Source organism: Globicephala melas, chromosome 8 (assembly GCF_963455315.2).
Source record: "Globicephala melas chromosome 8, mGloMel1.2, whole genome shotgun sequence".
Classification (NCBI taxonomy): domain Eukaryota; kingdom Metazoa; phylum Chordata; class Mammalia; order Artiodactyla; family Delphinidae; genus Globicephala; species Globicephala melas.
This window is the reverse complement of record NC_083321.1, coordinates 37,964,639-37,992,181: the sequence shown is the minus strand read 5'-3', so window position 1 is coordinate 37,992,181 and position 27,543 is coordinate 37,964,639. Positions and strand designations below refer to the sequence as shown.

At 56.2% G+C, this 27,543-nt stretch overlaps 1 protein-coding gene across 1 annotated transcript in view; it reads left to right on the top strand.

Moving 5' to 3' along the window:
• Positions 1-26,820, top strand: part of KCNC1 (potassium voltage-gated channel subfamily C member 1) — a 44,895-nt gene extending 18,075 nt beyond the window's left edge. Inside the window, exons 2-4 of the mRNA XM_060303452.2 lie at positions 15,411-16,344; positions 23,254-23,442; positions 25,417-26,820. Coding sequence (XP_060159435.1) covers positions 15,411-16,344; positions 23,254-23,442; positions 25,417-25,481 — 1,188 coding nt within the window. The 3' untranslated portion in view covers positions 25,482-26,820. The remainder of the gene's footprint in view (positions 1-15,410; positions 16,345-23,253; positions 23,443-25,416) is intronic.
• Positions 26,821-27,543: the final 723 nt, after the last annotated feature.

Here is a 27,543-nt window from a genome sequence, read left to right as displayed (position 1 = left end):
CTGGAGGGTGTCTGAGCCACCTCTCGCTTTGCAGATGGGGAAATGGCAGCACAGTGGGAGCAGGCAGCGGGCATCACCCAGGCCAAACATTCGGCAGTCAGTGGCCAGGGCCCAGAGCTGCCACCCTGAGCCAGCCTAGCACAGCGGCCCAGCACAGTGAAGGGTACCTGGTCCAGCCACAGCCCCTGAGTCCCTGAGCCTGCTCAGGCCACAGACCCCATCCTGGCTTGGGCAGACACAGGAGTCACGCAGCCCCAGTCAGAACCCTGGGCTGTTGGGCAGGCTGGGGCCTCTGGGCTGGCACTAGACAGGGCTCCGTCTGCCCGCGAGAAGGGGCTGGAATTCCATCCAGCCTGGGTAGGAAATGGGCTTCAGGACTTGAAGGCTCTGTCACTGTTCCCTGCCTTTGAATAGGCCGGCAGCTAACCTGCCTGGGCCCTCTCCTCCCATCGCACCGCCTCAAAAAGAGAGTGACATTTCCTGGTGCTTTTTTAAGCCTGGGCTGGCTGGGCCAGGCCCGGGAGTGGGGTGGGGAGGGGGCGGGCAGCGCTGGGAGTCACACAGCCCGAGTCTCTCCTCACCTTGAGTGATCGCAAGGCGCTGGGAATAGACGTGGCCTCATCTCCTGCCATGTGCCCCAGATTCCAGATTCCGCACTCCAGGGCCCGCGTGCAGGTTTTGAATTCCACATTCCCACGCCAGTTCTGTCCCCCAGGCAGGACTCGGGCTGTTGAATTCCACAACGAGAGCCTTTAGCTGGCAGCCTGCTGGGAGGGGAGGCCATGTCTGGCCCTCTCTGGAAAGGAACTTCGTGCCCTTGTGCCCACTCTCCCCATCCACGTTCACGGCCTGTGGGGATGCAGGTCTTTGTGCCCACTGACAAGAGATGAACGTGATTGTGCCTGCTGCCTGTGTAGACATGAGTCTGCTGTCAGTGGGTGTACCCACTGCCAGTGTAGACCTGGATCTGCGCTCAGTCACTGCCCATTGCCAGTGTAACACACAACCTCTGTGAGGAAGGAGCAGATGAGAGCACAGCTGAATGACTAGCGACTGCATCTGTGGCCAGGTTAGTCATCGATGCATGGAGAGATTATCCTTTTCCCAGGGTAGCCACACATCTGCTATAAGTGTGGCCAGTGCTGGTGTAAACACGGGTCTGAAATCAACAATTGTGCGCGTCGCAGGGTAGAGGCAGATGTGGTATTGGTGAGTCAGTGTGCACTGCTTGTGTGCACTGCCCGTGCAGGCGAGGGAAAGTAGACATCGGAGGAGGGGTCGCTTCCTAAGGAGGCTGCGGGAGTAAACTTTGTGGTACGCATCATGTAGGTGGATGGGTTGAGACAAGCAGACACACAGGATGGGCAGCTGTGTTCTTGCTTAGCTGTGCTCCTGGTTCCCGGGGAAGGGGCCCCTCTTCCCCGACTAGTGGGGAGGGGTATGGCTGAGCGAGAAGGCGGGGCCGGTCCTGGTCCTCAGATCCAGCCACCTCATGGACCTTACATGCTAAGGGCGGAGAGAGACAAACAACAGAGATGAAAATAAGAAAATTGGATGGTGTGACGTGCCAGCGTCGTCCAACTGGATACTTAGAATGGGTGAATGTTACTGTGTAGGTTGTATATAAAAGGTATATGTATATTGTATATAAGTTATACCTCCGTAAAGCTGTGGAAAAGTTAGTGTTCACAGATGGTACGTGCCTAATGGGGGAAAGCAGAGGAAGGAAAATCCAGTTAGTGCGGGGCGCTGGCTGAGATTTTAGAAGGGTCAGAGTGGGCCTCGTGAGACGGCGAGGGAATGAGCCATGAGGATGCGGGGAAGGGGGCTCTGGGCAGAGGGAACAGGCGGTGTGAGGGCCCTAAGGCGGGCATGTGTCTGATGTGTTTAAGGATCATGTTTGAGGAGGCGGTGTGGCTGGAACATGCGAAGGGGGACAGTGATAGGAGAGGAGCTCGGAGGGGAATGGAGGACCTGATCACGTGGGGACCTGCAGGGCGTTGTGAGGACCTTGGCTTTTCCTCCGAGAGAAATGGGGACCCAGTGCAGGGTTTTGAGGAGAGAAATGGCATGACCAGATTTACATTTTGAAAGGATCACCTGGCTGCTGTGTTGAAAACAGTCCTAGAGCACCAGGAATATTGGAAGCCGAGAGACCAGTTAAGATGCTCTTAGCAAAAAAAAAAAAAAAAAAAAAAAAAAAAGATGCTCTTAGCGTAATCTAGGGGGAGCTAATGATGCCTGGGACGGGGTGGTAATAGTGGTGCTGGGAAGTGGTCAGATTCTGGATTTATTTCAATCTGAGCCAAGAGGATTTCCTTATAATTAACTGTGAGGTGTGACAGAAAGAGCAGTGTCAAGGATGACTCCAGAGTTTTTGGCAAGAATGTCTGGGAGGATAGGGTTGCCATCTCATGTGATGGAGAAAGCTGCCGGCAGTGGAGGTGGTGCAGGCGCTCAGCTGATGTGCTGAGTCGGAGAGGCGGCTAGTAGACCTCCACCACAGAGACGCAAGGGAGCTGGATGATGGAGTCCTGAGTTCAGGAGAAGTGCTGGACTGCAGATAAATATTTGGGAGTGTGCAGTCAATGGTGTTTGAATAGGTGATAGTATTTAAGCCTTCAGACTGGGTAAATCGATAAGGGAATGAGTATAGATGGAGAAGAGGCCCAAGGACTGCACTCTGGGGCACCCCAAGAGTTAGAGGCTGGGGACAAGATGGCACAGGACATCAAGAAGGAACAGCCAGTGAGGTGGGAGGAAAATCAAGAGACTGCAGGGCCCTAGAAAGTGTAACAAAAAGGAGGGAGTGATCAGCTGTCTCAGATGCTGCTGATGGTCAAGGAACGTGAGGACCGGAAATTTTTCCCATTCTTTCTGCCTAGAATGCTCTTCCTTGCACCCTGCCTTTCCCTAGTGATTTTTACCCATCTTTCCAACCTCCGTACACTTGTCACTTCCTCGTGGGAGCCACTCCAACCCCAATACTTGTTAAAGGCCCATCGAATGCCGTGTGCATTCCCCTCAAAGCCCTCGTCCCTCATACAGGTACGTATTTGCTTGTCTGGTTATCTGATAAATGTCAGTCTCCCCTGCTAGGAGCTGTGGCTGTTTTTGCTCATTCTGTACCCAGTGCCCAGCACAGGCCTGGGATAAGGCATAAATCTTTGTTGGAGGGAGCACATGTGGGCAGTTAGCTGTGGTCCCACCTGGGTTGTGTCCAATGCCCTCCCTGATCTCTTCATCTTGGGGTCATCTTTTTATTCCTCTCCCCCCAACACACACACACACGCGCACACACACACACACACATATACACACACATGCACACTAAAAGGGGAGTCGGGACCCTTGACTCGATGCTAAAACTTAAGTGGGCACTGGGGGGAAATTTCCCAGTGGATTCCTAGTGGACACTTCATGGAGCTTGGAGCCTCAGTTTTCTCATCTGCCAACTGGGGGCAATCAAAGCTGTCTGGCTGATGGCTCAGCTGGTGTGTGTGTGTGTGTGTGTGTGTGTGTGTGTGTGTGTGTGTGTGTGTGTGTGTGTGTGTGTGTGTGTGTGTGTGTGTGTGTGTGTGTGTGTGTGTGTGTGTGTGTGTGTGTGTGTACATGAAAGAGATTTGTAAGTGGAAGCCCTGGAGTGTGCTGGTTTTAGAGTCAGAGAGACCTGGTTTCAAATTCTGCTTATCACTTCCGAACTGTGTGGGGTTTGGGTTTTTTTTGCACACGTCTTAACCACGCTGAACCTCAGTTTTCTCATCTGCAAAGTGGAGTTAATGACACTTCCCTTGGGGAGGTTTTTAAAGATAAATGAGATCATGTTTGCAACAGTCATCATTATTACTTTATAGCAGAGGTCAGTGAGGCTCAACGGAGACAAATATTCCCGCTGCTGAGGTGGCTGTGAGCATTGAAAAGGGCAAAGTGCGCCATCCATGTGGCCACGCACAGTGAGTGCTTAACAAAACCAGGCTCTGAAACAGCCCGGGGAGCTGGCCCAAGAAAAGGAGTGTGGACGGAAGCTGGCGGAAGCCTGGTGCACAGGAGGGATGGCTCAGGGTGGGTCCCGAGGCCCATCTGCAGGTGTGGGCAGGGCCGTCAGAGGGAAAAAGGGGAGCAGGTATGTCCTGGTGACCCCAGAGGGCAGAACTGGGATCACTGGGAGAAAGAGGCAGGGAGGTTGTCTTAAACATGAAAGAAATGCATGTCTGGAGTGCTGTCCAAAGACAGAATGTGGCCTCGGGAGCTCCCCATCGCTGGCGGTCACCTGAAGAGACGTCTGCTCAGGGTTACTCCAGAGGGGATTATTGAACTGCCCCCGCCTTCCTACTCACTTCCTCATCTGGGAGTCTCAGTCGCGTATTTCTTATTCCAATCTGTGGCACAAAGATGTTTGAGGCCCATGAGATACACATACAGCAGAATCCTTAGAAATAAAGAAGAAGATAAAAGAAAAAATAAGACTCGTATAATGAAGAGAAGAAATCGTGATACCCCAAACCCAGGTAAATGATTGGTCTGGAACTGAGCATTAAATTTAGCTGAGCTCCCTAGCAGTCAGAGCGAAAGAGGAAATATGAAGGGTTCCGTAAGTCATCGTTTACTATAGAAAAGTAGACAAGCATGTCAGGAAACAGTTGACACAGTTCGAAGTCCTAAACTAGAAGAGGAATTTCCTGTGTGGAATACTGGTATTTCTCCGAGTTTCAGATGCTAATGGGAGAGGGTGTTCACTATCTATTTTCCAGAAGGGAGTCTCAGGTCACAGGAGTGGGTGGGAAGTTGGTTCCTGATGGCCCCTCCTGGGACCCTGACACCCAGCCTTCCTGGCCTGTGGGACCACAGGGGCGCGCTGGAACAGCGCAGCCCCACTCTTCTAAGGCACCCAGCCTTGTGGCTGGCTAAAGTCGAAACGAAGCTGGAGCAGGCGTGTCCATCTCACGGGGCACAGCCAAGCCGACCTGCACTGTGGACATCCTGCCTGGCTGCCTAAGGGGCCTGGGGGAGGCCTGAAATGCAGGGCTTTGCAGTAGGACCGATCCTGCCACTGAGAACCTCTGAGACCTTGGGCAAGAATCTTCTCTTCTCTAAACCTCAGGCTCGTCTGAAAAGCAGTGGTAACAGCAGAACTTACCGCCCTGGGCTGGTGTGAAGTTTAAATGAGGCGATGCACAGAGAGCCCAGGAAGCAGGGCTGCTCAAGACCAGGCAGCTCCTGTTATCAGCCTCCCTCTTGTCACTGGAGTAAGGCCGGAAAGCCCGGAGCTCATCGCGTGACCTTGGGTGTCCTTTCCCGTCAAGCCTCATTTCCTCCCAGCCCGAAGGCCGGGGGTCACGTGGAAGACCCCATGGAAGTGGGCATGTTACGTCACCCTCGCCCTGGGCAGCGTGGCCCTCGCCAGCTGGAGGCTGCGGTGCGGGGTCTGGGACACAATCCCGCCTTGGGCCGCGGCCCCAGGAAACAGGCTCTAAGGGCTGTGCTGTTGGCTCTCGCGAGGCTGTCATTTGCTCCTGGTTTGCTGTTTGCAGGCAAGTGGTCACAACAGGAGCAGAAAAAATTAGGGGAAAAAACCCTGAGGTTAGACACATTTCTCCCTCTAACTGTTGCTGCTGCCCCTTGCAGTCACTCTCCTACCCCCAACGATTTGGGTGGAAAAAACCCCAAAATGCTGTGTTTGGATTTCTGCGGAGGGAAGCCTTGGCCCAGCTCCTGGAATACCAGTGAGCAAAGGAACTGGCAGTCTTGGGGTTTCTTCCTGCCCTAGAATTCCACCCTGGATCTGGGAAAGCCCTAGACACCTGGCTTTTCCCCCAGGCCCTTCAATAGTGCCTTACTTCCTGGACTGTGTTATTATTATTGTCCACATTTTAAGAATGATGGGATTGAGTCTCCAAAAAGTGACTTGCCTGCAGTCACACCGCCAGTGGCAGAGCTGGGATTTGAACTCAGGTCTCTGAAATCAAGCCCAGGACTCTTCTCCTTCTGCCTTTGCCGCCTGTTTCCCAGGCCCTAAATGTGGTCTCAGGCTGACGAGGTCCGGTATGTATCAGAGCTGCCAGGCAGTTGGGTCTTATCTGGCCTCATGGATCCCACGTGCCAGGATGGGGCTGGCGGCATCAGAACGACTAAGGACACAAATTAAAGGTAAATGTCTGGTCCCACCCACAACTCTGGGTGCGGCCAAGGGCTCTGCATCCGCATCTCCACTCCGCGGTGCTCCCCCAGCACACTGGCCTCTGCCCGCTCCCGCCTCCTTCGTGCCCCACCAAACTCCCCCAGGGAGGGTCTCTTACTCCCTGCTTTCCCTTCCACCCTTCCAGGGCGTTGGATTAAGCCCCCGCCACGTTCTCCTTGTTGTTAAATCCAGAGACTTCTCCTCTAATCCTATCCCACTGGGTCCCTCAGGGGCCATCCCTCAGGAAACACCCCTCCCCTTGTCCTCAGGGACAGGACTGGCCCTCGGAGGGGCAGACTGGTCACCGTGCTGCTCGGCCAGGCCTGCACAGAAGCGTGGGCTCGGCCTCACTCGTGCCACATGGCTGAGCGTGGGCATGGGGTTGCTCTGTGAAGGACAGTCGTGTTCTTTTGTGATGCAGGGGCGTGTCCGCCTCAGTCTCCCGTGTGCCTCCAGCTCAGCGGTTCCGTGACTATAAGATTCTTGGCTTTTTTACATCTGAGGTGCTCTGATGCGGAAGGTGCTGTTGTGATGGGAGAGAGCCGGGTGGGAGGGCCCACTGAGGCAAGAGGTGGCCAGTTTGTAGGGACGGAAGCAACGCGTACAAGCACCTCCTTCTTACTTTCTCTGTGTTGTTTCATCCCGTCATCACAACCAGCCGGGAGGCAGGGAACGTTATTCACCCCTTCCCTGTCCAGGAATGAAGGCTCAGAAAAGGGCGATGTCCAAGGTCACCAGCCGAGCTGGGCCCCAAACCCAGGCTGGTCTGACCTCAAGGTCCGGCCATTTCTGCTCCAGCTGCTGCCTCCTTTGACAGACGGACTCGTGCTGCTTTTGACCCAGGATCTAGAAGGCAGGCGGGACCTGGAGAGCAGAGAGGCCTGGGAGCGCGTGTTAAATGAGCAAAGGCTCAGAGGCCACGATGATGAAAGCCCAGAACTGACGTTTCAGGAGAACCTGACTCTCAGCCCTGCTCCACCCTGCAAGCTCCATGACCCTGGGTGGGAGGCTCTGCCTCCATTTCCCCATTCCGGCCACAAGGGGCGGCTTTTGGATAAAGAACCTCTGAGGGCCCCTCTGTCTTGCTGCTCTGGGTTTCTAATGACTGTTTCTCTAAGTCCAAAGTACCATCGATTCAACTATGCCATGAGCTAAATAACAGCATGTTGGGGATATGAGAAGATATACTATTTTAAGGCTGTGTATATTTTATGACATTTTCATTTCCAAAATGTGCATCTTGGAATGAAAGCAACACAGAACCTCTGCCACCTCAGAAGTGGCCAGCCTAGCTGCTGAGGCAGCCCTTTTTGGATATGACCTGGGTCTGGAATCCAGAGAATGAATTCAGTGAAGGGGGTTGTCCCACTGGAAAAGTCTGGGCTCCCTGAGGCCTGGGCATGGCCTTTCCTGCCCTTGGTTCCCCCACTACCCAGGCTACAGCACCTGGGACTGAGGGGGGTAGTGCAGTGGGATGAGGGGATTCCCATCTGGGCACAGCCCTGCCTCCCTGTGGTCTTCCCTGGGCTGGTGCAGTGGCCTTTAGCCCACCTCCACCCCGTCTACCCTTTTTCTCTCAGTCAGAGACAGTCCCAGGGAAGGGGCACCACCCCCCTTGGCTAGTGTGTGAGGGACCATCTCTGACATGGACAAGGGTCATGGTCTTAACTCAGAGAACACATGTCCAGAGTGCCCAGCCAGACCCTGATTTTCCTAGGAGATACACACACACACACACACACACACACACACCCCACCCTATACACACACACACACATTACACCCAGGCATGTCCCTATACACACACACCATCATGCCCCATACATGTCCTTATACACACACATCACACCCCATGCATGTCCTTATGCACATCACACCCCACGCATGTCCTTATACACACACATCACACCCCACGCATGTCCTTATACACACACACATCACACCCCATGCATGTCCTTATACACACACATCACACCCCACGCATGTCCTTATACACACACACATCACACCCCATGCATGTCCTTATACACACATCACACCCCACGCATGTCCTTATACACACACACATCACACCCCATGCATGTCCTTATACACACATCACACCCCATGCATGTCCTTATGCACACACACACACTTCTACCACCTATATGAACCACATACATCACACACAGTGACCACTTACATGAGCCTCTGGCACATGCCTAGAGTCAGGTGACATAAACAGGTGACACACCTTCACCATGTACACAGCTACTCCACATTTACACACCACCCCTCCCCTCCCCCACACTCCCCTCCCAGCACACAGACCTTCTACACGGCATGTTCTCGGCACACACTTTCACACACTCCCGCTCACGCCCTCCACACCATGGGAAGCACCTCCCACCTACTGCTCCCTGAGCTGCGTGCCAAAAGGGGACGATTAGTGCGAAGGAATGGGGTGGAGACCCGGATGCTGGACAGATTGTTCAGGACACAGCCAGGCCTCTGGGGGTTCATGCGGAGGCATTTATTAACAGACCAAAATGGGACTGCACCCCAAAGACCCCTCCTGCCCCCCCATAAGCTATGATGTGCTCAGCCAGCACAGCATACTCTGGGCATGCCCAGCCCAAGGAAGTCCAGACGAGTCTAATTCAGTTTCCAAACTCAACTCGACTGACAATTTATTTAGGCCAATTGGCCATCCCTCCTGCTCTGCATCACTGACTCTGCATGGATTAACTCAAACGCTGTACACCCCCGCTGGGCAGACTTAATTAGGCAGAAAAACTGACCTGAAGCCTCTAGGGGCTTGGGGCCTGGACGTGAGCCAGGGCTCCCCTGATTAGCCCCATTGCCTACAGCCTCAGCCGGTCTCAGAATCCTCAGAAGGGACCAAGTCCAGCCCTCAGTGTACCAATGACGAAACTGAGGCCCAGAGAGGGGAGGTGGCCTGCCGAGGTCACGCAGCGAGTGAGCTGCTGGACCAGAACGTTGGTCCCTGCACCACATTACAGCCATCGCCTTGCTCCTGGAACGCCAAACTGCAAGAACACAGATCCCCACGGTGAACCCCTGAACAGTTCCAAAAGACAAGCACAATTTTCTAAAGATGACTGTGGCATCAATAATTTACAATGAAAGTCATAGCACATATTGGTCATTTTAATAGATAGTAAATTGCCTTTCTGATTTATGGTTTCAGGGGTGGGGTTATGACAAAAATAACTTGGTGATTTATAAAATATCTTCTTAAGTCAACAGATCGTTAGTAGGTTTGTCTGACTTTACAGCCAACAGTCTCACCACCCCGGTTACCATAGAAATGGGATGCTTTGCTCTGTTGCCATGGCTACCTCTTTCTAGAACACAATTGGTGGGTCTCTCACAGTTTGTGATTCTGGAGAAAAAAAAAAGAAAGAAAGAAAGAAAGAAAGAAAGAAAAGCCAGCACTACCAGTTTGGGTTTATGCTGCATTATCAGGCTATCTTGCCTGCGTTGTCTTGCAATTTCACAGGGTGGCCTCTGAGGTGTGGCCAGGCTGGGTGACAATTGGCCCTGGGCTGCTGGGCAAAGCTCCCTTTGTGCCCCCATTAGACTAGAGGCCCAGGAGGGCTGGCCTCCCAGCTGGCCTGGGCCCTGGGTGTGGGGCGCTGCTGCTGTGGTGGGCTGAGGGAAGGGGACGGGGTCTGGTAGGTGGCAGCAAATCAGGAAGCCGGTGGGTGACAGGCAGGTGTAGAGATGCCTGATCCAGGAGCTGGCACTGTCTGGGCAGGGAGACAGGTGAGGGCATCAGGGAAGGCTGAGGAGGCTGAGGCGAGACAAGCTGGGGCTGCCGTCCTGCGGGAGAGACAGACACCGAGTCAGTCCCACCCAGCAGGGGCGAGGTGGGCAGGGGAGGGGCCAGCTGTGTGGCAATGCCTGGGGTCTGGGGTGTTTGTAGGAGGTGCGCGGTGTGGTGACCGTCCTTGTGCTCCAAGTGCATACGCACAGGCTGCGAGGGGGAGGTATGGGGCTGCGCGCCTCGTGGTACAGCGCCTGGGTGCTCACGCTTGGTGGGCAGTGATATGTTTCAGTACGATCCATGCGTCCCTGTGTCTTCTGTGTATGTGCGGTCATGCACCACAGGGTGGGTACTTAGGTAACAAGTGAGGCGCGTGCTCCAGGTAGCTGTGCATGTCTGTGGGTGACTGTCCTCTGGGTGACTGGGGATTGGAAGGCAGACAGCTCACATGGGGTGCAGCCCCTACAGTCCTGAGAGTGACAGCCCAGGGTGACTGCAGAAACGGCTTCCAAGGCTTGCTATCTGGGCCTGCCAGGCGGAGGTTCCCTCCCTGTCAGTGTCAGCTGATCTCGGGAACTCCCCATCCCCGTGCCCGTGCACCCACCCCCTCCCTCTGGCTGAGCTCCCCGAACAAGCTGCAGTCATCTCTCAGCCTGCCCTCTCTGGGTCTTGCCAAGAGGTGGGCCAGGTAGGCATGCAGGCCGAGCCATCCAGGGCTGCTGTCGGCATTGCCTCCCTGAGCAGAACGGGGCAGCCTCCCCGGCCCTGGGGCTGCCGTGGCCCCAGGTGCTAGCAAGCCCTGGGCAATGAGGCCCAAGACCATTTCAGGTGTGCCTGGGCTCCAGCCTGTGGATCCAAGTACCCTGGCTCTGTCCGTCACTGGGGACAGACATAACCTGCCCTCAGGGAGTCCAAGCTGTGGGTGCCACCCTCCAAGATGGAGCCGTGCACGTATAATTAGGGCTCCCCATCGCGCAGAGCTGTGTTGTCAGCCCCCGAGGGCTCTGGTACCTCTGGTGTGGACAGAGCTTAGATGATGGAGCCAGATCCACTTGCGTTCAAGCCTCAGCTTCATCACCCGCCTTAAACCTTGGTTTAGTCCCTGAACCTCTCTGTACTTGGGTTTCCTTTTTGGCGCAATGGGGTACGACCCCCTGTCTCACCAGGTCTGTGGGAGGATTAAAGGCGCACAGTAGGTCCTCAGCCCTGACAGCTTCTCCTTTCTCCTTCCTGACTCAGCTTCCCTGAGGATGGACAGGAGGGCGCTGGGGACTCACCTGGCTGCGGGCTCTTGCTTTGGCTTTGATGCGCTGGGGCTGACCTCCTAGTTACTGGGCTTAGGAGACTGTGGTAGTCTGAGCAAGCCAGGGGCACCTTCCTTCACAGCCCCCCTAAGGGCCCACTTGGACCCGGATGTTGCTGGGGCCCTGCCTGTGACAAAGGAACAGGTGCACGGGCCGCAGAGTCCAGGAAGGCACCCAGGAGGCCCAGGTCGGGTAGGAGGCCTGGCTACCACCTCCCCCGCTCCCCTGGGGAAGAAGTCCTGGTGTCTGACTCTAGGCCTGGCTGCTGCTGCCCTCCCCCCAGCCCCACTCCTCGGTCACTGGGGCCCAGAGGGGAAAGAATCTAGACGGGATGGCCATTGCTGGCTGAGAACCAAGGATTTTGTCTACCCTAATTTTAGAAGACCTGACCTCTTTCTGGGCCTCAGTTTTCCCATCAGAACCTGTCCTGTGAGAGGAGCAAATGGGACGAGAGCTCTGAGGGCCTTTGGGGGCACCTGGGAGGGAGGGAGCAGGCTCCGGGGACATCAGTGCCCTCTCTGAGCTGTTCCCGTGAGACTCCGCGAGCACTAACGAGGATGAGTCGGAGACAGGCTCACTGCCTCCCTGGAGGGGGATTTAGACATTCCTTGTTGGGGAGGGGTGGTCCCTGCATTTGCTGCCTCCTCAGGGCTCCAGCTGCCAAGAGGAAGTCTCACCGGGAAAGGTGTCCCGGGAGAAGGGCTACTTAGTGGGGCACCGATGGACGGATGGGTTTTTCCATACGGAGATCGGCAGGAGCACCCTGGAGGCAGGAACAGCAGTGCAAAGACATGGAGATGCGGTGGGGGGCGGTCAGATATAGCAGACAGCTGCATGTGGCAAGAATGTTGGGTGCAGCAGGGAGGGGACCCTGGGAAGTCGATGAGGCCAGGGCACAGGGAGCCTCATGTGCCAGGCTGAGGAGTCAGGGCTTCTCTCTGTGGGCAGCATGGCCAGGTGGCGGGCAGAGAGCTGGGATTCCAACGGTTGCCCCCTCTGGTAGCTGGGTGGAGGCTGTACTGTACTGGGCGTGGCCGAGATTGAAGCCTACAACATGCTGGCTTTGATGGCAGTGGCCCCATTGAGAGAGAGTCCCACGTGAGTCGAGGGGACAGAGGAGGATAGCTGTGGGATGGTTGGGGAAGCAGATGCCATGGCTGATGGGGCAGGGGGAGGGGCAGTGCCTCCTGCCTTCCACCACTGGCCAGGATCAGGAGCCCAGGGGCACAGCGGACCCTGCCTCTTGGCATCCCTTAGACACTCACAGTGTGTCTCTTCCTCCCCTCTCTCAAAAAGGCCAGGGGAGCAATGTGACCCACCCCCTTGGGAACCTGGGCTGTGAATTCCAAGGTCTAAGACGGGGCCCTCCAGAGGGAATCTAGGGCCAAATACCCAGCATTTGGGGATGTGTTCTTAGCTCCAAGAGCTTTGACAACTGGTGATGGAAAGAGCGCTGGAGCTGGATAAACCTGGATCAGAGCTGGTGACCTCTTCCAGTTGCTTCCACTTTGCTTTCCTGGTCTACCTCTGTGGTGTCCCAGCTCAGCACTATCTGGATCCTTAAAGAGCTGTTTCTGGAGTCAGAAGACCTGGCTTAAGTCCCTGCCTCACCTTGTCCAAACCCCACCTGCATCACAGGGCTGAGGGGGCTCACCTTTTCAGTCCACTGCATTGTACTTGTCTCTGTGTGTGTCCTTTACCTTCAGCTGTCCAGGGGCCTCCCTGGGGGTTGGGCTGAGGTCTTATTCCACTCTGTGCTGGGCATAACCTGTGCCTGGTGAGGAATGGAAGGAAGAAAGGATGGATGGATGGATGGGTAGGTGGAAAGAAGGAAGGAAGGAAGGAAGGAAGGAAAGAAGAAAAAAGAGAAGGAGGAAGGGATGAATGAATGAATGAATGCATGATGGATGGAAGAGAGGGAGAGGAGGGAGGGAGGAACAAAGAAAGGAAGGAATAGAGGGAGGGAGGAAAGAAGGATGAATGGATGTGTGGATAAAAAGGAGGGAGAGAGGATAGAAGGAAGGAAAGATGAGTGGGTGGAAGGGAGGGAGAAAGGAAGGAAGGAGGAAAGGGAAGAAGGATGGATGGATGGATGGATGGAAGGATGCATAGGGGTCACACTTGATAGTAGTCTATCTAGGACAAAGGTTCTGAAGACTGCACGATGCTCTAAACCAGCAGGAGTATTAGCATGCCATAATGAGTGGCTTGGGCAGATCACTTCCTGTTTCTGGGCCCCAGACTTCCCATCTGTAGCATGTAGTGTCTTGGACCAGATAATCTCTAAAGGCTGCTCTTACTCTGACATTCTAAAATGCTGATGCTGACTTTGTCTCTTCCCCTTTTCTCTCCCCTTCCCCCAACCCGAAATGTGTCTTGGAAGGTCTACGTAGTTCGTGTTTTCTGGATCTGTGCCAGGTTGGGTGCCAGGTCCCATGGCCATGGTCAGCCCAGACAGGGCCACCACCGGGTGGGGAGGTGCATCAGTACAAACTAAAGAAATTGCTAGAAGCAGCATGGCTGCCTCTTGTGGCAGATACAGGGTGGGGCCTTGGCACTCCTTGAAGTTTTCTATGAAGGCAGCTCTGGAGAATGAACTTGCCACCCATTCTAGACTATAGCCCAGAGCTGCCTCCAGGGAGAGGGCCTTGCACTGACCATGGTCTGTCTTGACAGGCTGGGCGAAGGGGAGTCCAGAGGAGAGGGGAGCAGTGGGAACATGGTCAGCTGGGCCCCTGGAGGAGAACCCCTGGCCAGGGGTTAGTGTTCCAGGGACCTCCACTGGAGGCTGTAAGAAGCGCCCTTGCCTGGAATTCAGTCTGAGTAGGAGGCTTTGAAACTCAGATAGCTGCTTGACTCTCTTTCCTCGGGTACCCATGTCTGCTGGGGGCCAGAGAAGCCCAGGGGGTCATCAGCTGGGGCCACCAAGCCAAACCAAAGAGTCTTCGGAACCTTTCTCAAGGGGCTCAGGGCCAGAGCAGGTGGTTCTGGACAGGCTGGGTTATCCTGGCCATTTCCTTCTCACCAGGGAGGGGGTCTGAAAGGAGCAAGTGCCCACATATGTTTGGAAAGGCTAGCGCCCCAGCAGCTTCTTCTTCCCTCCCACCCACATCCCTACCCTGGGGCTGGCAGGCAGCAGTAGGAGAGAAGCAGACCCTATGGTTTATGGTGCCTTTGAGGACCCCTGGTCCAATTCTCCTCCTGATGCCTGAACCTCCAACACACTATCTCTGACAAATGACCACTTAGCCTCTATTTCAATATCTCCAAGATGGGGAACTCCCTTCCAGGATGGTGGTGTGAGTTCCTGGGATGATAGAGAGAAGTGGGTAAAAGAGGTGTCCGAGGCCCTGGGGCAGATATATCTTTTGCAATTCCACATAGGATAGAACATGAAGAGACCACATGAATGAGGTACAGATCCGTGAAAAAGAGAGTGAATAGACTAGCGTAGGGACGAAAGAAAGGTGGGAGATGTGGCCTCTGAGGGGCCTGCCTCCACCATAGCTCCCCCTTCTCCTTTCTTTGCCAACCTCTGCCTCCGCCACCTAGGTCACTTTTATTAGTTGGCGTGGGGGGGAGTAAATGCTTTAGTAAATCACCTCCAGATCACAGTGTCTTAAGACAGTAGAAGTTTATTTCCCACCCATGTATTTAGTGGCTGTCTTTCTTTTCAGGGACCCAGGCTGCTTCCTTCTGGTGGCCCTGCTGGCTTCCTAGGGCTTCAGCATTTGACTGGAAGTTGGGGGAAGAAAGAAGGCACGGAAGGTTGAGCAAGAAGGTTTTGTGAGCCAGGCCCGGCCTTAGTGCACACCCTTTTGTGCACTGTCCGCTGGCCTGAGCGCAGTCACGTGACCCCACCCAGCCCCGAGGGAGGCTGGGAGATATGGTCTAGCCGTGCATCCAGGAGGAAAGGAAAGGCATTTGTGAAAACAGAGCAATCTCTGCCACAGCCTCTTAACCCCCGAGCCTCCTAACCCCATGCTCCGTGCTCTGAAGAGGGAAAGGTGGCCTGTCAGCCTGGCCTGTGTCAGGAGGGGCGTCCTGTAGGCATCTTCCGCAGCCCAGCCCCTGACTGGACCCAGCCCAGAGGCACCCGGGGTCTCTTTGCTCTGGGGGGAGGGCCTCCCCTCTGACACTGTGTGTTTCTCCTCCACAGTATGTGGCCTTTGCCTCCCTCTTCTTCATCCTGGTCTCCATCACCACCTTCTGCCTGGAGACCCACGAGCGCTTCAACCCCATCGTGAACAAGACAGAGATCGAGAACGTTCGAAACGGCACGCAAGTGCGCTACTACCGGGAAGCGGAGACAGAGGCCTTCCTCACCTACATCGAGGGCGTCTGCGTGGTCTGGTTCACCTTCGAGTTCCTCATGCGTGTGGTCTTCTGCCCCAACAAGGTGGAGTTCATCAAGAACTCGCTCAACATCATTGACTTTGTGGCCATCCTGCCCTTCTACCTGGAGGTGGGCCTGAGCGGCCTGTCCTCTAAGGCGGCCAAGGACGTGCTGGGCTTCCTGCGTGTCGTCCGCTTCGTGCGTATCCTGCGCATCTTCAAGCTGACCCGCCACTTTGTGGGCCTGCGTGTCCTGGGCCACACTCTCCGCGCCAGTACCAATGAGTTCTTACTGCTCATCATCTTCCTGGCTCTGGGCGTCCTGATTTTCGCCACCATGATCTACTATGCCGAGAGGATAGGGGCGCAGCCCAATGACCCCAGTGCCAGTGAGCACACCCACTTTAAGAACATCCCCATTGGCTTCTGGTGGGCCGTGGTCACCATGACGACGCTGGGCTACGGAGACATGTACCCGCAGACGTGGTCCGGCATGTTGGTGGGAGCGCTGTGTGCGCTGGCGGGCGTGCTGACCATCGCCATGCCCGTGCCCGTCATTGTGAACAATTTCGGGATGTATTACTCCTTAGCCATGGCTAAGCAGAAACTACCAAAGAAAAAAAAGAAGCATATTCCGCGGCCACCGCAGCTGGGATCTCCCAATTATTGTAAATCTGTCGTAAACTCTCCACACCACAGTACTCAGAGTGACACATGCCCGCTGGCCCAGGAAGAAATTTTAGAAATTAACAGAGCAGGTAGGAAACCTCTTAGAGGCATGTCGATCTGACCTTTCACCTCCGCCCCCTGTAGCGATGATTCCAGATTCAGTCAGACTGCTTCCTTAGTTCCATGGGTGACCCTGGACCCTGCGCTCAATCTCGAGGTGTGGAGTCTGGGGGCCCAGGGAGATGCTGGGCAGCCGAATTCACGAGGCAAGAGCCTGCTAGAACCTCACTGGTGGCCCCCGGTAAGGAGGTTAACATGCTGGTCTCGTGGGGTTCTGAAGAGATGACATGGCCCGCGAGGTTGCTGAGGACTCTCTTGGCAGGAGCCCCGGGGGCTCTGCTGCTTGGTGGGCAGGAGTGGAGCATGAGTCGCTGACTCAGGCCACTGACCCAGTGTCGGGGCAGGGCGGGGGCGGGTGTGATTCGGAAATGCCAGACAGCTGCTGATTTGGTCTTCACACGGCTCCCTTCAGGCCGTGCGTGTGTGGCACAGATGGTGCATGGGATCTGGCAGGAGGGTCCCTGCAAAGGCAGCAGCAAGGATTCTCCCCCCCACCAGAGCCTGTCTCCATAGCTGAGTAGCATACCTGCTCTGATGCCGGCTGCCTAGCTCCAGGCGCGTCCTGGGAGACGCCTCTTGCCCTCCGTACGTAACAAGCTTACTTACCCCACAGCATGCGGAACCAACTCATCTTCCACCACCACTCTAGAGTTTAGCGTTTATCTTTAGGAACCTGTTGGAGTGACTCTAGCTTTCACGTTGTCTGTTTGGGTTGATGGTCAAGTGGGAGTTTCCGGTGGCCTTCTGATGGGAGCGGCTGGTGAGCGAAGGACTAGAGGGGGCCACCACCCGGCAGCTTAGATGAAAGCGCTACAGACCAGCAAACAACCTCCCACCCAGAGTTCTCCCCGTTTCCGGCGGTAGGGACTGCAGCAGCAATACATGACATCCCAACCAGTGTACGACCACTTTCCCATGAATTCAGTGGGGGTCAGGGAGGGGGGGAGGGGGGCCATGAAACAATACTAGTCACCGTGGGATATATTCTAATATTCCATGGCTAGTGGTTCGTTATGGGACTATCTCAGTTTTATGAGAACCTGCACATAGCACATAAAGTTGATCATGGGGCTCTGGTCCGAAGATATAAAGCCCATAGTCTACCTCTACCCATGGAATACCATCGACTTATTCTGTGGACACAGGGATTTGAAGGCAATGAACGACCCAGAGAAGAATGACAACACCAAGCTAAGAAGGAGTGCCGGGGCGAGGAAGGCTGAGTCAGTGATAGGTGGCGTTTAGTCTACAGAAGACACCCGTGTGCCCAGGGCAGGCAGGGGGGCTGTAGGCTAGCTCAGCCCTAGAGGAGCAAGTGCCGCCTGGCCTGGGTGGCCTCCCCCAGTGGGTGATTGAGTCTCCCCCGATGGCCCCCACCCCCATCCTACTCCTGATCTGGCTTCATCCCACAGCTACGCTGCCCAGAGCAGTACCCCCAAGGCCCACTTCTCTGTCCGTGGGAACTTTCCAGCCCCTTCGCCTGGCCCCGTACCCCTCCCCACTCCCTGGGATTGCTGTAGGCACCTGAGAGGAACGTGGCTAGTGTTCTGGGCTGGGCCAGGGACTGGGCAGGGGTCTCAGAGGCTGGAACAGGGGGACCTGGCGGCGGGGGCGGGCTGGACTCCCCAGCCAAGGTGTGGCTCCTGCTTAGCAAGGCAGGCACGGGCCGAGGAAAGCCCCTGCCCCCCCTCCTGCTCTGGGTTAGCTGTAGCCCTTCTCTTCGACCTCAGGAGCCGCCATCATGGCAAGGAAAATTCCTGGGGCCCTAGGGGAGGGTCTGGGTGGGCCTAGCCCCCCAGCTTCACTCCAGGCCCCAGCAGGAAGAGCTCAGCCTGAGTGGCATCACCATGGCGCTCCTTGGCCCTCTTCCACACCCTCCCAACGCTGAATCTTTCGGGATCGGTGCCTCAAATATAGGTGCCCCAGGCCCACCTGTCAAGGATCCCTGATTCACTCCAGTCAGGCGCAAATTCTTCAGTACTCCCAGACAATGCCAGTGTTCTCCATGTGCTGAGGGCGTGCATGCACGCACACACATACATACATACATGCACACACACCTACACATGCATGCACATGCACACACACGCGGAGTGCAGATGTGTGTGTGCTGGCAGGTACACTGGCCAGTCACAGGACACAAGCCCTCTTGCCGTGCCGCAGCAGGCCTGGAAAGCCTGTGCACTCCTGTTGGAGGCCCTGGGCCCCGTAGCCATGGCAGCCCTGCTCCTGGGAACCTCCTCGCTGCAGCCCCAGGTCTCAGGGATCCAGAGTGTCCTGGCTCGCACGGTCTCTATGGCTGAGGAGGTACTTGGGGCCCTTCCGAGCCTGCCCTCTGGAGCCCAGATGCCCAACTCCACCTACCTTTCTCCCTCCCATCCCCAAACTCTGCCCCGCCCCCTTTCCGAGTTCTCACGCTCCGGAGGGTGCTGTCTTGAGATCCCAGACCCCTCTGAGCCGCATACCTCACCAGAACACTCCTCCCTCTGAAAGCTGGTGTGTGAGACCCAGGTTATCACCAAGAGGGTGTGTGGTCCTTAGGGGGTGTCTCCTCAACCCGGCACCCCTGAGTCCCTTCCCATTTGCCTCCTTTCCTGCTTGCAGCTATGGTCCTAGATGGGCGTGGGGTTTGGGTGAGTCGGTGAGTGAGTGTGGGGGAGGCAAGAGGTGAGGAAGGCAAATGTGGGGGAGACCGGACCCTGCAGGAATGGAGAGGTGAGATGCAGCCCCCCCGGGCCTTTCCAGTCTCATTCCACACCCAAGGGCAGTCAAGTGGCCTCAGTGAGGGCTGGGCTTCACCAATTCCACTTTTAGAACCTGGGTTGGGGCCAAGTGCAACGTGCTGGGCTCTAAGGGCACCCCCTACCTCCAGGGCTAGATCCCTGGGACTCAGGCAAGCCATCCCAGTCATGTCAGCAGCACCCTCCCCTCACCTCCACCTCTTGGTCTCTCCTGAAACCTCAGGTCTGTGTGTCTGTGAGGGATGATCTGGTCTCCTCTGTACCATGGCTGGCATGGCGTCAGTGTTCGGGGGATTCGTCTTGGCAGGGGTTGGAGGGCCTCACGGGGAAATGCCAGGAGGGCGCCCCTATGGTCAGGGACTGCCTAGGACTGACAGCCCAGGAGAAGCTGCTCCTCTCCCAGAAGGGGGGTCCCTCCCCCATCTGCAGTCGGGGGCCCAGACCACCTCCTCTGGGCAGTTCGGAGTGCTCCCTCTGTCCTGCCATGTGCATTCACATGTGTCTCGTCCATCCCTGCTTCTGTGATGTGGGTTGGTCCTCTGGGGTGCTGCGTCTGGGGCTGCAGGGTCCCACCATAGGTGAGCAGCGAGGGGGCTGGCACGGGGGATGGGTGGTGGCCAGGCCCCCCTTCCTGCCCATGAGCACATAGAGCAGCAGTGAGGTCCCGAAAAGCCCCTGCCTGGGCCCCCTGGGAGCTACCACTGCAGCCTCTGGGTTCTGCCCTGAGTCCAAAGCGCCCCTGGCCCCAGCCCTCCACCCCTCCCCTCCTGGGCCAGGAGTGGTGTAGCCCCCAGGGCAGGGGAGGTGGCGGGGATTGGGACCACAGTGACCAGGAAGGGTGTGGGCAGGGCCCCTCCAAGCGGGCTGACCGAGTTTCTGCTCGGAGGCAGGACCAGGGTGGGCAGCGGGAGCCCTGAGTGGGGTCGGTGTGGCCCCCAGGCAGGCGAAGGGGGAAGGAGCGGAGAAATGAGGGGCTCTGAGGGCCAGGCCTGGGTGTTCTTTTCTGTGTTGTTCACATGCTCTCTCTTTCTCTCTCTCCACTAATCATGTTTCTCTCTCTCTCTCCTCGTTTTGTTGCATGACTTGTGCCGGTTCTCGTGATTGTACTCTGCTCGTGTCTCTCACAGACTGTCCCCAGTTAGCCTGGGACTTTTTCCCCGAGCCCCAGGCTGGGCAGCCCCCTCGGGGCTAAACCCGAGGAAATTCCCAGCCACCCCTCCCACCCCGCCCCAGCCCTGCGTGCGCCCCTGGCGCGCCTGCTGCTGGTGTGAACAGTAAGTACCTCGGCGGTGCCTGGAGACCAGGGCACAGAAGCCAGCGTGCTGGCTCAGGGCCGGACATCGGGTTCTCCTTGCTCCAAAGTTTAAAAAAAAATGACCCTCTCGCGGACGCTCATCTCTCAGCCCATTTCAAAGCCTGGAAACCATCTTCGTGAGATGCTGCCCATGCTGCCATTTCATCATCACAGGCCCTCGGGTCTAGTGGGGGCCAAGGGGCCCTGGGCCAGGGGACGCAGGGCTCCCAGCCTCCTGGGGAGCAGCTGGGAGCCGAGGGGCCTGGTGGCCATCTCATCTAAAGGACAGGGTGGGGGCAGGAGGGTGGGGAGTCTTGGGTGGGCTGGCACCTCTGGTCTTTTCCATGGCTTTCCCAGGTTTGGAGAGCTGGCCCCCCTTGGGTGGTCTCTCTTCCAGCCCCCCTCTGGAGTTGGGAAGGGAGAATGTTCCCAGTTTCTGAGAGATCACCGAACTGCAGATTAGCCAGCAGCCCAGGGAGCCTGGCTCCTTCACAGAGAGGGACATAAACACTCCCCTCCCCACCAGCCCTCAGGCACAGCCCCTTCTCAAAGGCCATGGTTGGGAGAAGAAGCAGGCTCCAGGGAGGGAAGGTGTCCAGTTCACATCCACCCAGGGATCCCTGATGGCTGCCCCCTGGCCGGACCCCTACAGGAAACCAGCCTCAACTCTGGGTCCTCTAAATGCTGTGGGAGCTGGCTGCCCCAGGGGCACAGTGTTGGGGGGCAGAGTCCGATGAGGGGTCTCAGGCTCCACCACCTACCTCTGACCCACCCCTGGGTAAGCCCTGCAGGCTATAGATACCTCCACTGACAGACGATAGCCAGTAGAGAGACAGCAAGTCCTGGCTCCCCTCCCAGACGGAGACGCTGCCTGGTAGGACTCGCTGTTTTCCCCTTGAGGAAACTGTGTGCAGGGTACTGTGGGCCCCAACTTCTGCCCCCTCATCTACAACCTCCTCCCTTAAACTTCCCTGCTCTCTCCCCAGAGACCCTTGGGAGGGAAGACGGGACCAGCCAGACTGGGAGGCAGAACCGGGCTTGTCTGTGCGCACACGTGTGTGCCCTCAGACACACCCCAAGTGCTAGGCAGCCCCCAGACCCCAGAGAGGCCCCAGCCCCAGTCACGTGGTATCAGAGTTACCTTGGTAACTGGCCTTTCTGGTTCAGAGTAAATTGGGGAGTGAAGCCCCTGGGATTTGTCAAGAAACGCACTGTACGTGAAATGCTTTGCCATCTTGTACGACAGACTTTTTTTTTAAGTTCCAAAATTATGATGGGATTTTTTTTTTTTTGGATTTGCTTTACGAATAAACCTGATTGGTCCATTTCTCTTTTGACTGCCTGCCTCTTTGTAGTGACATGGTATGTACACGGGCCGTGATCCCACCCGCGGGCACGCTGAGTGTGTGCACACGGAGAAGGATCACTTCTGCGTGTAGTTACATGATGTGAACAGGGTCATGGAAGAGGGTCAAATCGGGTGGAGACTGTCTCCAGCTTTTTGCCCCTCTTTAGTCTTTCAGAGGGCCTCCCCGTGTGGTCACGCCCCTGTGGGGTCTGTCTTCCCTTGAGGCTGTCACCCTAGAGGAAGTATTTGAGGAAACCACAGTGCCCACCCTGGAGACCGAGTCGGCGCCACCTTGGCCAGGAGAGTCTGCTTAGAGAGCAGAGAGCGTGGGGCAGGCTCAGTCCCCGAGAGTGATGGGCGGGGACAGAGGCCAACGGAGCTACCTCTGCCAGCTCCAGAGGCTGTCACGGCGCTGCTCCTGGACTTGGGAGAGGGAGAGCTCCCTGCTCTGGCCACGCTTCACCCTCACCAGATGTGCCCCAAACTTCCTCCCAGGTTCCTTCTCAGGCTACTGCAGAGGCCAAGGCTCGTCTTTCCCACCCGAGTCCATCAGCCACTGTTGTCTTTACACATCCATTTGCTCTGCTTTGCGGGGGATGCTGCCGAGAGGAGACAGAGGAATGGGAGCCCCTCCCAAATCCTGGCCGCTGTCACTGCCTCATGCCTACATTCCTGTTGCGCCTGTGCAAGCTGACTAGGACTGCTTGGGGCAGAGCGGGGTGGAAGACACTGGCTTGGTCTGTGTGGCGATCAGAGTGGACTGAGTGACCAGCTTAAGTCTGTGTGGGGATGGAGCAGATTGAGTGGTCATACTGGGTCTGCATGGGGGACCAGGAGACTCTGTGACCAGGCCTAGTCTGTACGGGGGATGGAGCATACAGAGTGACCAGATTGGGTCCATATGGGGGGATTGAGTGATCAGATAGGGCGTGGAGGGGGACAGTGTGAAGCGAGTGACCAGAGGGGATCCAAATGGGGCCTGGTGTAGAGCCGATCGACAGGGTCTGGATGGGGCCAGGGATGCCTGAGCAGCCGGCTTGGATGTGGACGGGAGGCAGCAGGGCTCTGGTTGGCAGCGGAGGGGTCAGAAAAGGCTGCCTCTCTGAACAGGAGTGTTTCTGCGTGTCTGTCTTCTCCCTGAGCTCTGTGTCTGGCCCTCTACCCATGACTGCATCCACACCATCCTGTCTCATCGGCCCCGCCTTGGACCTGGGGCCCGGCCCCCAGCACTGCGCTTGCTGGTCCCATCACCAACTCATCTTTTTGCAAACTTTGAGCAAACCCAGGAACCCTCCTCCCCAGCACTGTGGGCAGCCCAAGGGCTGCCTGAATGAGCCGGGGACCCCAGCCTTGTGCCTCCCTCCATGGCCTGCTCGCTTTTCCATCCTCAGTTACCGGCTGCCCTTTGCCGATGCCCTACTTCTGGCCTGTTCCCCCCCCCTCCCCCACTAAACAGTTTTCAGTGTCTCAATAGCTTCTGCTTATATGTTTGAAGATTCCAAACTGAATGGGGAGGTGGCGAAGGCCGCGCTGGCGAACGAAGACTGCCCCCACATAGACCAGGCCCTCACTCCCGATGAGGGCCTGCCCTTTACGCGCTCGGGCACCCGCGAGAGATACGGACCCTGCTTCCTCTTATCAACCGGGGAGTACGCGTGCCCACCTGGTGGAGGAGTGAGAAAGGGTATGTAGAGGAGGCTGCCTGGCACCCCTGCAGATGGGTGGGCGGGGCGGCGGGCAAGGGGCGCTGAGGGGCCAGCAGGCACACTGAGGGGGGCAAGGAGCCCCAGGGTCGGCCCCCGGAGGTCTGAGTCCCAATGTTGTAAGTGGGATGGCAGGCTGGCGGAGAGAACCAGAGGTCCAGGCAGCTGTGGGTTGGAACTGAGCTGAGGGGTAGGAAGGGACTTGGGGACAGGCTGGATAACTACAGCCCCCAAGGCAGAGGGGTACCCGGGGATGTGGGAGGAGCCTCAACTCCCCCAGGCTGCTCTGGCAGATGGCAGGTCAGGCCCCAAAAGTAAAGTGATCTCCCCTGTCCCGTGGTTGAGGCGGGCGACGGGGTGGGCCTGGTCTGACCAGGACCCTGTGGGCTTAGCCAACCAAAATCCATGTTCTGAAAGTGGCATCCTTTAAAGAGAATCCACAGACCAGTGGGAGGGGAGGCATGAAGAGAAAGGTAGCTTCAGGGCTTGGAGGTGAGGCCAGTGTCCTTGCAGAGGTAAGGTATGTGCCAGTCAGAATACTGCTAGTGGCAGACAGAGAACTTGCCAAGAGAAGGTGGTTACGGAGGACTCTGAGCAACCCCTTCTGTCCCCAGCGCCCATCAGCCATGGCCCTGGGTGTGGTCAGCGCCCCCTTGTGGTTGGTGAAGGCTGAGCCCCGTGGCGGTCTCTGCTCAAAGTCTCCTTGGATCGGACCCTTATCTTAGGCTGACCCCCTGGGGAAAAGGCTTCCACTAGCGCTTGAGCATGGGCTGCGGAGAGGCTTGGGGTGGGGGCCCAGCGCACCTTAGCTCCATGCTCCAGGCATTGGCCAGGGCCTGGAAGGCAGAGGAAGCCATCCTCGGCACAGCGGACTGGCTGGGCGGCTCATGCATGTTGGGAAGCAGCTCACAGGCTCACACGGGGTGCATGCTGACCGGGGTGAGCAGGCTGGGCCAGATAGTTGGTTTTTTAGAGCAACAGTTGGTGTAGCCGGTGGCCATTCACAACTGCTCCAGTATTTGAAATGGTTCAACAATATGCAAGGAGAAAGTATAGAACTCAAAATAAAGGGCAAACCCAGAAGAGGAGAGGCAGCCCACAGGGAGACGGGGGAAGTCCTTCTGGTCACTGATGCTTAGTGTGCTCACCTGATCCAGGCTGGTCCCTGCTTCCTTGCCCGGCCTGGAGGTCCCTCGGACCCCAGTGCGGCATACCACCCCCCGCATGGTGCTGCATGGCAAGGGGGCTGCTGGCCCCGGGGGCGGGCCCCATCCTTGGCCTTCCATGGATAGGCCTGATGCTCCCCTTCACAACTGGCTTTTTCCCAAGTGGAGGCTCTAGAAAGCCAGGAACTGGGCAGCCCAGGGGGTTTCAGGGGATGGCAGGTAGACCATTCCCAGTGGCTGTGCTCTGCCCGGTAAGGTCTCGTGGGCTGCCTGTCTCCTTCATCTTGAATGTTGGATTAATCTGTGTGGCCTAAAAGAGCAGACAGGAGAGACTCTTTACTGGGCTTCCAGAAGCCCAGGCTGTGTGGGACAGAAGCAGCCTGTAGTGGCCAGGGAGTCCAGTGGCAACCACTGTCCACAGGTGGTACCCACTCCGCAGTCCCACAGAGGTACCAAGGGTGACGTGCCCCACCAGCATCAACCCGGCCCCGCTCTCATGGAGTCATGACGGCCGCCGAGGACTTGCTTTTCTCAGGATGATTCCAGGCCGTAAGCCATGTGCAGGGTAGAGAAGAGTTAGGAGCTTAACCCGTTCCCCCAGGAGGGAGAGAAAGAGGCGTGCTAGGCTGGCTCACTGCATGGGAGAAGCAAGCCAGCTGGAGAAGAATCTGCCTGCCTCTGCATGCGGCTGTTCTGTCTGTCCTCCTCCTTCCGTAAATACTAAGTACCAAGCGGGATGGGAAAGCCAAGAAGAGAAGCTCAAGTGTTAATTGTATTCTTTACATACAGATCTTTGCAAAGAAAGCCCTGTCATTGCTAAGTATATGCCGACAGAGGCTGTGAGAGTGACTTGACCAGGCGGCTTGGCCCAGGACACTGGTGGCTATTAAGCATCTGGGTGGACCTGCAGCCCCTCCTCACCCTCGGACAGAGTAAATTCACGCCATGCAGGTTTGCCGGACGAGTCCGAGTGGCCCAGGCCTTGTACTAGGACGGACGTAGCTTTTCTACGGCCAAATGGTAACTGACTGTAGAGGATTTGTTTTCCTTCTTTTCATTTTTTAAAAATTTTATTTTATTCGGGGAAGGGGTGGGATGGAAGGGTTCCTTAGCATGGCTTGCATGAAGTTCAACAGAAAAACCCAGCAATCCAAACCCACCAATCCCCTGCAACTGTATGATTACCCTAAACCACGACAACAACGAAGAGAAACAAGCAAGAGTCCTCTATTTTCTTTCAAAGCGCTTTCCTTTTATACATGTTGTTGGAGCCAAACTGTAAATGGCATTTGGTAGAAACCTGTACGTTTTGGGGGCGAATGGAGCGGGGGGCGGGGAGGGGTGGAGATGGGGAACGGATTGCTTCCCTTTTTGTACACGAGATTGAAATGGAGAGTAAAGGTTCCCACAAGGGCAGTCGGTCAGTCATCGGTCATATTGACCTCACCTTCATAGTTCATCTCTCACGCGGAAACTGAGAACTTTGCTCCAGATAGAATTGTGGAAACACACTGCCGCCTTCTTCCCTCTGTTTGGCATGCTTGCGACCCAGCGGACGTCTCCCCAAGACCCCTGACAGCGGCTAGTCTAGGTTGATTCGATCATCTTAGCGGTGTGTAGATTCAGTGCGACCAACTTTCATAACAAATTGTTCATAGTAGATAATCAACACCTTATGGATTTTCCAAGTGTTCCTTCAGAGCACCAAAAAGATCAGGACCGCGGGAGGGCTGGTCCTCCTCCACCTTTATTAAGGCACAACCCGGCATTGTATGCAATTTAGTACTTCAGAGTAAGAAAACTGCATGCCCAATGTTATGCAAAGCGATTCTAGCATGAAATAAATTTTGTATCACGGTTTCTGTATAGTCTAAAGCAGATTTGTTTTCCTGAAGCAATCGGAGGTTTGCAGAGACACACTTCTGCATCTCGAATAAATATAGTATTTCCCCAACAGAAACAGAGGACAGTAGCTTGGCTTTGGTCTGATTCTAAAATTAGTGGTGGGGTAAGGGGTGGGGAAGGATGATATTTTTGAAAAACACATGCTTGAGATGAAAAAAAATGCAACATCTCAAGCTCTCACTGCAGCTCGCAACATTTCCTGGAAAGAGAGCAATGCTGCTTTAGTTCAACACCCTCCCCTCCCTGGGCCCTGGCCCTCAATAATAAACAGCTGACATTGGAGATGAAGCATGGATTTGGGTTTTTATTGCCTTTGGCAGTGTCGCGATTCAGTTCTGGGCCCCTGGTCAGGCCCTCTGTGGCTGGGCTGGGGTGAGCCTGAGCCCGGGCTCCTCTGATCTCAGGGACCCACCCAAGGTGCTGGCTGTCCTCTCACTGGGGGAAAGCCAGGACTGCCACCTGCCCCCCAACCTGCAGATCCTGTTGGGTGGGGAGAGGGAGGCAGCTCTCAGAAGGAATCGGTCAAAAATGGCACTAAGACGAGCCCATCCTCTAGGGGGTTCACCAATATAGAAACTTCTCCGTGGATCCATGCCATATTCATGACTCCTTGAGTCTGGTTTTGTCGGAGCTCCCAGCTCCCGCCCCCGCCACTGCCCCTCATGCAGACCATGGTCACCTCCCTCCTAGGGCCATTCTTGAATCTGATGGAGCCAGAGGCAGGGGTCTGACTGGTCCCTTGCTGGGCCCAGTCTGGTGGTCACCTCATCACACACCCCTCCCTCAGCCTGAGGCATCTTGGAAGGGGTGGAGCCCTCTCCTAGGGATGCTGATTTGCTTGGGTTGTTCACTTGGCTTTGGCTGGGGGTAGAGTGGGGGACTGGAGTTCCAATTCTTTTCCTATCCATTCGAGAATCTCCGGTGGAAAGTCCCTAATGGTCATGGCACCCCACCTCTGAGCATTTTACAGATAAGGAACTGAGGCCCAGAGGGGAGGGATCTGACCAGGGC